Here is a 12,317-nt window from a genome sequence, read left to right as displayed (position 1 = left end):
TCTGAATCATTCATGTAAATCCAAGATTACAATCCAGAGAATTTTCCATATAAATCCCCATTAGGAAAGGAACAAGCCAAGACTTATTTTATTAAGTAATTGGATATGAGCATTTCTGCTCTTGCTCATGTGTATACAATATATATTACTTAATCTAAAAATAACTGAGTCATTTAAGTATAGCAAACTGAGGGTTACCAGAGAGGAGGTGGGTGGGGGGATGAGTTAAATTGGTGATGGAGATTAAGGCATACACTTGTCTTGATGAGTACCTGATGTTGTGTGGAAGTGTTGGAATTGCTATGTTTACACCTGAGAGTAATATTACACTGTATGTTAACTAACTGGAATTTAAATAAAAACTTAAAAAATATATAATTGAATCAAGTAAATATTTTTTCTTTCATTCTTGGCACTTTAAAAAAAAAGAAAAATTTCAATTTTGACTGGTTTTATGTTTTTCAAAATTTATGCGTACTTATGCTAAAGTACTGAAGGATCTCAAAAACATTATGCTAAGTAAAAGAAGCAAGACTCAAAAGGCTGCATGTATGATTTTATTTATATGAAATGTCTGGTGAACACAAATCTATAGAGACAGAATGTACATTAGTGGTCACCTTGAACTGGGGAGTAAGTTTAAGTGGGCAGAGTTTTCTTTCCGTGGTGATGAAATGTCCTAAAATAAGATTGTGGTGATGGATGCATAACTATGTGAATATAATAATAATCACTGAAATGTGTATTTAAAATTGGTAAATTTCAGAGTATATGAATTATAGTCAATGAAACTCAAACTACTATACATTTTTTGCTTTTATTATTAAGTTAAAATTATTGTTAATATGTTAGTTTCATTTTTTTAAACAGTTTTCTAGTACTATCCAGCTGCTTTTACTCAAATATATTTCATTACCAGATAGTTGATGACATATATCATATCTGATCCAACTTAAGTTTAGATTTTTTTTTAAGAATTTATTTATTTATTTGACAGAGAGAGTGAGCACAATCAGGGAGAGCCGGAGGCAGAGGGAGAGGGAGAAGTAGGCCCCCCACAGAGCACAATCCCAGGACCCCAGAATGATGATCTGAGCCGAAGGCAGACGCTTAACTGACTGAGCCATCCAGGTACCCCAGGTTTAAATTTCTTAATGTCCCCTATTTGATTTATATTTTTGACTATCTTATGTATTTGGAAGCTTGCCATTCTCTGATTTTGTTAAAGAAGTTTGTTGATATTTTCCATACTATTTTAAGTACTCATAATTGAGTTTCCTGAATTATTCACATTTTTGTTCATTCCCTTGCATATGAACATTTTGTAGGGACCTCTCCCTTTTTTTAAAAAATATTTATTTATTTATTTTTATTTATTTGTGAGAGAGAGAGCAGGGGGCGGAGGGGGGGGGCAGAGGGAGAGTCCAAAGCAGACTCCCCACCTAGCACGGAGCCCAGTGTGGGGCTTAATGTGGGGCTCAATCTCACAACCTGGAGATCCTGAGCTGAAATCAAGAGTTGGATGCTTAACCAACTAAGCCATCCAGGTGCCCCAGGACTTCTCCCTTTTTATTTCTTTAAGATTTCATTTGTATTTGTGGTGTAATGGTCAGTTTTATACAGAGGTTTTCTACGTATCTAGTTCTGGTCATTAATTCTCCCTCGCCTGGTCCTTCTCCAGCTCTCTCATTACATGTCCTGTCAGCACCTGAATGATTAAAAGAAAAAATTGAGTTTCTAACTATTACATTGATTTCATTGCTAGTATGAAGTTAACTAGATGCTCACAATTTGCTTTTCTTAATTTTCATCATCATTTTTAATCACTAACCATCTACTGCCAAGTTTTACTCGTCAATATCATGTTGAGACCATATATTCTTTAAATTTGTATAAAAATTCTTGGCTGTCGGTCACTGTGAAATAGTAATGTGATCTTCCAGTGAGAGAGGATTTCATGTCTCAAAAGCCATGGCATTTTCCTTCCAGCCAACACAAAATTAATTAAAATACCATCTTCAGTATATTAAACCTCTAACAAATTAGCTGTGTGATGTTTCTACTTGTTCTAAAGACACAGTGTGAAGAATTATATGTTCAAGGGGATAATCAAAATTATAAATCTGCTTTTCACTCTCTGCAATGCTCTGTATATGAATGTATATACTATCTTCTACTTCGTTTATAAAGATGTGAATCGCTTTGGAGACAGATGTGTTGGGGCTCTGGGAATCTATATTTCAGTGGAAGTTGTTAGGGCACTGAGGCTACTGTCCTAGCAAGACCAGGAGAGATGTTTACATTTAATCTCTGGCCCTGCAATATGCTGTGGTTCTCTCTGAGCATTGGCTTGATTACACTGGGTGGAAGAGTGTTGGTTGATTGGTTGTACTACAGGAATTCTAGACATCTTTGAATCAATGGATGCTTGTTTTCCCTCATATTACTCCAAGCCATCCTCTTACCTTCCTTCTAACAACTTTGGGTAAATTTTTAGATGAATAATCTCAATGCTTCTCTGAACATAACATCCTCAACATAAAAATAGATCTCTACATGTTATAGATTTACTGACAGCATGTATTATGTACAACATTAATATATTCAGGAAGTAGAAATTTTAAAAGACAAAGTTAAAATAAATTATGCTAATTTACAATTTGAAATGATACATTGATGATACAACTGCTTTATGCTCATTAACATTTAAAAATTATATGATTTTCAAAAGTAATTTTTTTGATACTCTTTGCTGATAAGAAATGCATTTTATTTATTGTCATACTACTTATGTAAGCCATTTTTACAGTAGCTGAAAACAAGTATTTTCTCAGTAGAATGTGGCTTTTGTCCTTTTGCTATTAGTAAGAAACATTCAAGAACACTTTTAGTGAAAAATTTAAACCCTTCATTTATTAGCTGGTGAGTATTAATACTGCAAAAAATTTATAGAATTTTATGTATTTTATATTTACTTTTTAAATGTTTTGCTTGTCATGATCACTAGCTAATATATCAAGGTACAGTATAGATTGTCAAGTTCATTATTAATAATGGAAGTAAATCCATATTGTAAATTAATGTTTCTTAATAATTTGGAATGTTTTTAGCCAGTTTATTGTCAGTTCTCATAGCTTCTTGTTCTTTTACTTTGTGATTTAGCTGACAAAGAGTTCATATTATGGGTGAAATTGTCAACCCTATCATTTTATAATCATTTATGTGAGTTTTAATAACTAGAATTATCTTCAATGCAAGGCTTATTGACACAAATCTATTTAAGTTCCTTATAAAGTTTTGGAGAACAAATCAAATTAAAATAAAATAACATAATCCCTTGGTATCCCCTTCTCCCAGTTTTGGCACACCTAATCCGTAAGACATAGAAATATGTTCAAAGCAAATAACTGCAAAGAGAACTGCTCTAAATCCCTCTGTTTTTTGGTTAACTAATTCTTTTTCAGACAAACTTAAGTATAATAAGTGTGACCAGGTATTATACAGATTAATTTTGAGTACCAAAAATAATCTGAATATTAAATATTAATGAAGCTTACTTATCTTTTCAAGTTAAGACACATCAATAGATGTTCACATTTTTTCCGTATACTTGATGAATTGGTTACAGCCAGCTAAAAATGTATTCACCCTCCTTTGGGACAGTGGGTTTAAGTAAATTGTAATGACTGTTTAATTCAATCTTCTCTTTCAGTTCAACAGTGGATATTGACCCAATTAATACTCCTCCAGGTTCCATACTTTCCACAGTAATAGTTCTTTACTTCTTGAATGAATATTCACCCTCTATTACTGGCCAGGGTAAAATTCTGTGATTCCTCAAGTATTCCTTTCCTGTCCTCAAATGTTTAATAGTCCCAATTTCTACTGCATTACTGCATATTCCTTGGTGGTAGGGATTGTATTTAGCATTCACCCTTCATTTAATTTCTTACTTTTGGCTAATTTATTGAGTGAATTTGCTTTCTGTTCTCTAATATCCTTCAACTCTCTAGTGTTGAATATACTGTCCTTTGATTTCCTCTAAGGAAAATTCTGGGGACAAAATTTCGGTGCTCTAACTTTAAATTTGTTTTCTAGCAGTGTAAGTTCTTATAGTGCAGATATCTAAGATATAAGGAAACTCTTTACAACTAGTTCTCAAGTGGCTGAAGTGAGGCCTTGAAATAGGTACTGAACTCAGCAAGTCTCAGACTTTCTTGGGCCCATACTGTATGTCAGGAACCTGTCCTCAAGAATCTCTGAATCTTATTATTCAATACAGAACCCAAATAACCCATTGCTAAATGTGATGATACAGGTATGCAAAAAGCAAACCTTGTTTTATGGAGTTTGCAAATTTCTCCTAAAAGAGGCTATCTTTCCCCAAAAAGGCAACTTTGTTTTTAATGGTAGGCATTGATTGGCTGCACAGAGAAGCAAGAAGAAAATTCTAGGCAGAGATAATTATATGTAGGGAGGTATGGAAACACAGTATTCTGACATATTGAATGAAGAGAAAATAGCTAGTATGTTTGAAGTATGTGCTAACTTGGGTGGTGAAGAAGGGAGAGTTTTTGGTGAGGACAGAAAGTTAGGTTAGAATAAGAACTTCGAAGGGTCTTAAATATCAATCAAGGTAGTTTGGAATATATTCTGTAATTAGTGAGGAGTGCTTGAAATGGTAAAATAGAGACTGAAAAGAATTGAGCTTTCACAAGGTGTGGTAGTAGCACTGTGAAGTAATTACTGTGTTATTTTAATAATCTAGGTAAAAAATGATGAAAGTCTGACATAAGGCCATGGAGGGTAATGGAGAAGAGGTTCTGATTAAAGTATCAGGTGGAATCATGAAAATTTGGTAACGGAGTGTGCACAAATGATGACACATTGAAGAGTAAGTGGTGAGTTCCATAATACTGTCTGCAGATGTTCTACATCAGAATCAAATAAATGAGGAACTTTTGGACTGGCAGAGTGAGGAGCCTAGTGGACTTTATCTCCAACAAAACAAACACTTCACTCATGAAACTTATAGAGAACAATACTGTATACTCTCCAGAAATTGTCCAAATCATATAAAATAGATAAATGATCATATAAGAAAATCTACTAAATCTTAAGAATAGCAGTCTAGCATTTAAGCCTCCCCCCACATCATGTCTCCTTTCCGAGCGCTCCATATTGTAGAAGCCCTTTTCTGCTCTACTCTGGGTAATCTGCTCTAGGCACCTGTGGTGAAGAAAATAGGGATTCCCTCTCTGCACGATCCAGGCTAGCATTGTGTTCTTAGGTTTTACCCTGGAATGGTAAGGACTTAAGTGTTGAAGATGTTCTATTCCACGTGAGTACCAAGGAAATGATGAGGCTATCTTTCCCCATTCTGCACCTACTTGTACAACAGAGATTCCACTTATATAAGGTATTTAAAGCAGTCAGACTCATGGAAACAGAAGTAGAATGGTGGTAGCCGGAAGCTGGACAGAGGAGTAAATGGGGAGTTGCTGCTCAATGGGTATAGTTTCAGCTATGCAAGATCAATTATTTCTGGAATTTCTGCTGTACAACAGTGTCCCTAAAAGTAACAATACTATATTGTGCACTTAAAAATTTGTAGGAGGGTGGTTCTCATATTAAATATTCTTAGCACAGGGGCACCTGGGTGGCTTAGTTGGTTAAGCATCTGCCTTCGGTTCAGGTCATGATCCCAGGGTCCTGGGATCGAGTCCCGTATCAGGCTCCCTGTTCAGCAGGGAGTCTGCTTCTCCCTCTCCCTCTGCCCCTCCCCCTTCTCATGCTCTCACTCTCTCTCTCAAATAAATAAATAAAATATTTAAAAAATAAAATAAAATGTAAAAATACCAATCATTTAAAAAAATGTTCTTAGTACAGCAATAAATAACAACAACAACAACAATTCTATTCTAGACATGGCAGGGTAAGAACACCAGAGCCCCCCTTAGTACCCCTACCCTCCAGCTTACTTAGAGTGGAAGTTCATGCAGAAGGGGCAAGTTGAGGTGACCAGGACCTTTGCTCCCCTAGTGCCCACTCACACAGGAGGATGTCACTTAGGGAGCATTGGGCTGCTACCTCTGCCCTCAGCTCCTGTGCAGTGGTACTCAGGCTCTGCACAGAAGGACAGGCATGCCATAAGGATGAAAAACTCCATAGCTCTATCTGAGGGGGCCTGGCTTTATTTGGAACAGAGCTTGGAGAGTTCCATGTAACAGTGCAATGTCAGAAACAGTGGAGCTCTTGGTGAAGAGCAGTTAAGAAAGCATTGGTATCAACGAACCAAATTGCATAGCAAACTGAAGTTTAAAATAGAAACAGTGACAGGCACAAGAGAAACCCTCCTGGGATCACAATCAACCCTGGGGATAAGGGAGACTGTGTGCATTCAGTGGCTGTACCCACTTAAGAGAAATCAGACAAAGGCAAGGGGCAGAAATGAAAAGATTCTCCAAGCCACACATAGTTTTACCAACAAAGGGTGGAAGCCTCAGTGAAACAAAAAGATTAAGAACACCCTCTAACTAAATACTGTCTGAAAAATAAGCAACACCAAACCAAGAGCAACTCCTAGGAAGCCAAGCTTTTAAAAAAAAGCCACACAAATTCCTGTTAGTCTGGAAGACAGTGTGAGTGCCCAAGTCTGTGCACTTCTCAGGAAACAGTGGAGACAGAGCATCGAGCTATTAGTCTCTGAATAAATGTGGGGCAAAAATGTAAACTCTGAACTGTGATAGCAGCCTCTAAGCCACACACATGTCTACTAGTTAAGGATAAAATTCTACCTGACCTAGGAGACTTAAGCAAAACCACCGACCAGTAAGTGTCTTATCATGCCCCAAAGGTAACAAAGCTGAAGATTAAAAACAAGAAAGAAATCTGAGAAGGGACATAGGCTACACTGCAGAGGCAATATACTTCAGAGTTAATTCAGCCAAGGAACTAAACAACCAACCAATCAAACAATTCTAATAACATCAGTGTTGGAGAGGAGAGGGATCAGTAACCAGAATTGCTACAATACATTATAAAAAATTTCCAGTTTTGGGGTGCCTGGGTGGCTCAGTCAATTAAGTGTCTTCCTTCAGCTCAGGTCATGATTCCAAGCACCTGGGATTGAACACCATATAGGGCTCCCTGCTCAGTAGGAAGTTTGCTTGTCCTTCTCCCTCTGCTGCTCCCCCCTGCTCGTGCATTCTCTCTCTCTCTCTCTCACTCATAAATAAAATCTTTAAAAAATAAGAAATTAAAAAATAGTCCAGTTTTGGGCGCCTGGGTGGCTCAGTTGGTTAAGCGACTGCCTTCGGCTCAGGTCATGATCCTGGAGTCCTGGGATCGAGTTCTGCGTCGGGCTCCCTGCTCAGCAGGGAGTCTGCTTCTCCCTCTGACCCTCCTCCCTCTCATGCTCTCTGTCTCTCATTCTCTCTCTCAAATAAATAAATAAAATCTTAAAAAAAAATAGTCCAGTTTTAACCAAAGCTGATGAGACATGTGAAGAAACACAAAACTATATCCCATACATGAAATAAAAGGTCAATAGAAACTGCTTTTGTGGGGACTCCAATGTTGCACTTAGCAGAAAAAGAAAACTTCAAAGTAGCTATTATAAATATATCCTGAGAACTGAAGGAAAGCATGCCTAGAGAGGTAGAGGAAGGTATGACAATATCTCACTAAGTAGAGAGTATCAAAATAGATAGAAATTATTTTTTTTTAAAGATTTTATTTATTTATTAGAGAGACAGACAGTGAGAGACGGAATACAAGCAGGGGCAGAGGGAGAGGGAGAAGCAGGCTCCCCACTGAGCAGGGAGCCTGATGCGGGGCTCAATCCCAGGACCCTGGGATCATGACCTGAGCCGAAGGCAGATGCTTGATGACTGAGCCACCCAGGTGCCCCAGAAATTATTTTTTTGAAGTGGAGATTCTGGAGTTGAAAAGTACAATAACTCACTCAAATGTAGAAGTCACTAGAGGAGCTCACCAGTTGATGTGAGCACTCAGAAGAAAGAACCAGTGAACTTGAAGATATATCTGTAGCAATTATGCAACCTCAAGAACAGATGTAAAACAGAAAGTGAGGAAAAGTGAACAGATCCTCAGAAGAATGATGACACCATTAAGTGCACCAATATATATATGTAATAGGATGTAAATTTTGGCTTCTGGATTGGACCATTAATCTGATCAAGATCTTATTAATTCAAATAGGGAGTGCAGGAAAAATAACAGGTTTGGGAAGGTAGGTAATGTATTTAGTTTTTACGTTTTGGGCTTGATATGTCTTCAAGATACACAGGGAATGGCTCAGTAGAAAGTTGAAAATAAAAATTTGCAGCTCAGAAATGAGGAGCAGATAGGAGAAAATGATATTACTGAGGGTAAGTATAAACAACTACCACCTTGAAGGCTGGATGAGCAAAAGAGGAAGAGACATTACCCAGAATCCCTAAATGCTGCTGGATCAGTGTCACCATTAGTGATGTTGAAACCTCTATCCTATTACTGACTAAGAAGATAAGAGCTATGCACTTGATGAAGTTTTAGGAGCCTTGGATCCTTCAACCTTACTGATGCTGCTGAACCCCCCAAAATAATTCTGGAGTCCACAGTTGCCCAGTACTGCAGCTGCCTGAGCCCAAAGCAGAGGAATGTAAAGCTTCTCCCTTTTTCCTGTGTCCAGTATCATGTTAATATCTCCCACTGATAGAACCTGATAAGAATAAGTTTGCAAGGGAGTTCAGGAAATGTAATTTTCAGGCTTGTAGCTATCTCCTATAGAGAGAGGACTACAGAGGAGCTAATAAGGGGCTGAGAGTCAAAAGAGAAATATTCAGAATCATCTTCCCACTTGGTTGCTCAGCATCCATGCACATCAGTCCACCTTTACTTAAACTTCCAGTCAATGGCAGTTGCTTCAACCTAAAGATTCATTTATCGTACATACAAATTAAGACATTCTCCCCTTTTTCCTCCAAGTGTAAAGCTAAATATTCTCATAAATTACTATATCCATCTCAGGGTAGTGTTGGGATCTCCTCTAGTTTAGTCATAATCCCACAGGAATATTCTATAACCTAGAGACTAAATAGTAAAATTAATCACCAACATCTCCTTGGTGAGGAAAAATAAAAGAAAAAAAGGAGTTTGAAATTTCTTAATAAATACCATAAATACACAATTTTACCATAATACACAATTCAGGAGGAAAATATCCTTAGTTACTATAATCATCGTTTTCCTACTAATGGGTCACGAGACTCAGTTGTCCTTGGTTGTTTTCTTTTACTTCCAACTGCTTTCTTCTTTTGTCTACATCTAATATCTCCAATAATGATGACTCCTTACTTGGTAGAGTGAATTAAATTTAAAATTTTATTGGCTCATGCCCTTCTCATTTACTTTTCTTGTTGAAATACAATAAACATACAATATTATATTCATTTCAGGTGTATAATATATTGATTCAGCAGTTCTATACATTACTCAGTGCTCACACAATATATGTAGTCACCCCTAGTCACCATTAATGTTATCCTGGGAATGTAAATTGATGTACATTTTCATTTACTGTTATTACTTGATATGCAAATATTATGAGGCACCACAAAGAATCACTTGAGTCTCATACATGATTTCCCTACCCTACTGAGTAACACTAATCCTAGTATACCTTGATAATTGGGATCAGTCTTTTCAGCTGGCTTAATAAGTTCTTCTGTTAAATCAGAGGTATAAAGAGACTGAAATGGCTGGTGACTTTGACGTTCAGATCAATGGGAGATTGTTTTATCCTCTTGTTGGAAAGAGTTATTTATTGAAAACATGTAAAGGAGGGGACGGGAAACAAATTTATGAATGTTATTAAAATTTAGATAGAAAATTAATCTATTAGAAAAGCATATATTTTGAAGTTGGAGGATCTGATTCTCGGTCTAGTACTTACAATTTCTGTGGCAAGTTCATTAAATTTTATAATTCTCAGTTTTCTACTGAGACTATGTTAATAATATGTTCTATTTTCATCATTGTGAAGAGAAAACATGCAAAGTGCCTCATCCATGGTTAGAACTCAATAAATACTTATTTAGAATCTCATTTAGTTTATAAAAAACTGAAAATTACAATATATATGAATGGGATTATATTGGTATGGTTTGTATTTTGATGCATGATTCCAGATGTTTTATTGCACATATATACTTGTGTAGGGAAGGATTACCATTTCCCAAAAATGTGACTTATGGTTGATACAAAATCAAATACCTCATTGTCTTTGGATGATGATGATAATGGCAACAATGATGATGATGATGACTTTGATGATTGTAATGTATCAGTTACAAGGTTGATCTGGAACTCACTTGCTTGGTCTTTATTTTTCTTATTGCTTTCCTCATGTCTTTATTCCTGAATGTGTAGATGATTGGATTTAAAAGGGGAGTGAAAATTGTGTAAAACACAGAGAGGATCTTATCTATGGATACCCTGTTGAATGGCCATATATAGATAAAGATGCAGCGTCCAAAGAACAGTACCACCACTGTAATGTGGGCTGGAAGAGTGGACAAAGCCTTGGAAGACCCACTGGATGAGCGATGCTGGACAGTAATCAGAATGGTGCTATAGGAGATGAACAGGAAGATGAAACAGAACAAAGAAAGTAGTCCACTGAATGCAATGACTAATACTTCCAAGATGTAAGTGTCAGTACAAGCAAGTCTGATGACCTGAGGCAGATCACAAAAAAAGCTATCCACAACAGTGGGGCCACAGAATGGTAAAGTCACTGTGAACACCATTTGGCTCATAGTGTGCACAAAACCAGTGGTCCAGGACAGAAGTGCAAGTCCTATGCAAACACGATGGCTCATGATAGTTTTGTAATGGAGGGGTTTGCATATGGCAATGAATCTATCAACTGCCATGGCTACAAGCAACATCATCTCACTTCCACCTAAAAGGTGAAGGAGGAACATCTGGGCCATGCAGCCTTCATAGGAGATAGCCTTATATTCACTAAATAGGGCACAGATCATTTTAGGAGTAGCAAAGGAGGCCAGGGACATATCAATAAAGGAGAGGTTGGCCAGTAAGAAGTACATGGGAGAGTGTAAGTGAGGGTCCAGTTTTACTACCAAGATAATAATGAGGTTACCTAGTATAATGGCTATGTAGATAATGGAAAAAAAACAAGAAAAAGCAAATCTGTAACTCACGAGGCCCAGCAAAATAAACTCAGACACCATGGAGTGATTTTGTTTCTCCATTTGTTTGGGTGTTGGCATATGTTACCTAAAACAAAATCAAAATAGATTAAAATCTATGAATTAAAGTTGAGAGATGAAATACATATACACTTAACTTTGCTCCCTAAAATCCACTGAAATGTGCAAAAAGAATCAAAAGTGTTGAATAACATTGAATCCAAAAATTTTTGAAAAAAGAATAGACAAAATTTCTTAGCAAAGCTTATGAGGAATTTCTGCCATAAACTAAGACATTTGAAGAAAATTATAGTCAGCACTACTTAACTCATATCTGCACTAATCTTGAGAAAAGTATCTGAGTTGGTGAAAGAATTTAGAAGTTCTTTGCCACCATTTTCGAGGATAAGGTATAGATTTATTGTTAGTCCATGGGCAAAGAAGAGGACCCTTCCATTTTGAAATCTATTTCTACAGTGCGTATCAGTGAAGGAGAGGCCAAAGTGGTTTTCTAACTGAAAAGTAGGACCAAGAGAAATGAAATTAAGATGGAATATAGAACATGGAGAATCTAGGAGTCAGTTCTGTAGTGGCTGCTGAAAGTCAGATGAGCAGCGATAATAAACACTATGAGTTTTGAGACACTTGAATATATGGTTGGCCAAATTGAAATGGCTTCACAACTTCTTTTTCCATAAGGTGGAAGAAAGGCTCAGATGTTTGGGTCTTCTCCCATAGGCTCTGACTTTACTTCCATGCTTATGAATTTAGTAAATAGGAAGGTACAGTGCTCAGGTATGGCATAAATGGATGCTTGCTGCTGGCTTCCTACTGCCTCACTTAAGTTAGTTTCTTTGTCAGGTGGCTGAACATCCTAGTGGATTTGGTATAACATCCATATCATTTGTAAGAGAGTATAATTATAGAGTTTTGATAAACAAAGGAGGATCTATAGGGAACACATCTATGTGCTTCTAGATGACTAAGGCATACCCATGTAGAATGACATCCATTTAAGCATGAATGATGCCAGCCAGAAATTTTGATGCAAAGTATCAAGGAAGATATCATAGATATCCACAAAGAGATAGTAGTAAC

The 12,317-nt window shown here is 36.8% G+C and overlaps 1 protein-coding gene across 1 annotated transcript; it reads right to left on the bottom strand.

Moving 5' to 3' along the window:
• Window positions 1-10,352: 10,352 nt before the first annotated feature.
• On the bottom strand, window positions 10,353-11,285 carry LOC110585535 (olfactory receptor 4K13-like). The gene has a single exon (XM_021695718.1). The coding sequence runs from the start codon at window positions 11,280-11,282 to the stop codon at window positions 10,353-10,355; it is 930 nt and encodes a 309-aa protein (XP_021551393.1). The 5' UTR covers window positions 11,283-11,285.
• Between the last annotated feature and the right edge of the window lie 1,032 nt (window positions 11,286-12,317).

Source organism: Neomonachus schauinslandi, chromosome 9 (assembly GCF_002201575.2).
Source record: "Neomonachus schauinslandi chromosome 9, ASM220157v2, whole genome shotgun sequence".
Lineage (NCBI taxonomy): Eukaryota > Metazoa > Chordata > Mammalia > Carnivora > Phocidae > Neomonachus > Neomonachus schauinslandi.
This window is presented reverse-complemented; position numbering and strand designations above follow the sequence as displayed.

Coding starts and splice junctions, on each gene's coding strand:
- LOC110585535 (XM_021695718.1), bottom strand. CDS start 11,282: ATGGAGAAACAAAATCACTCCATGGTGTCTGAGTTTATTTTGCTGGGC.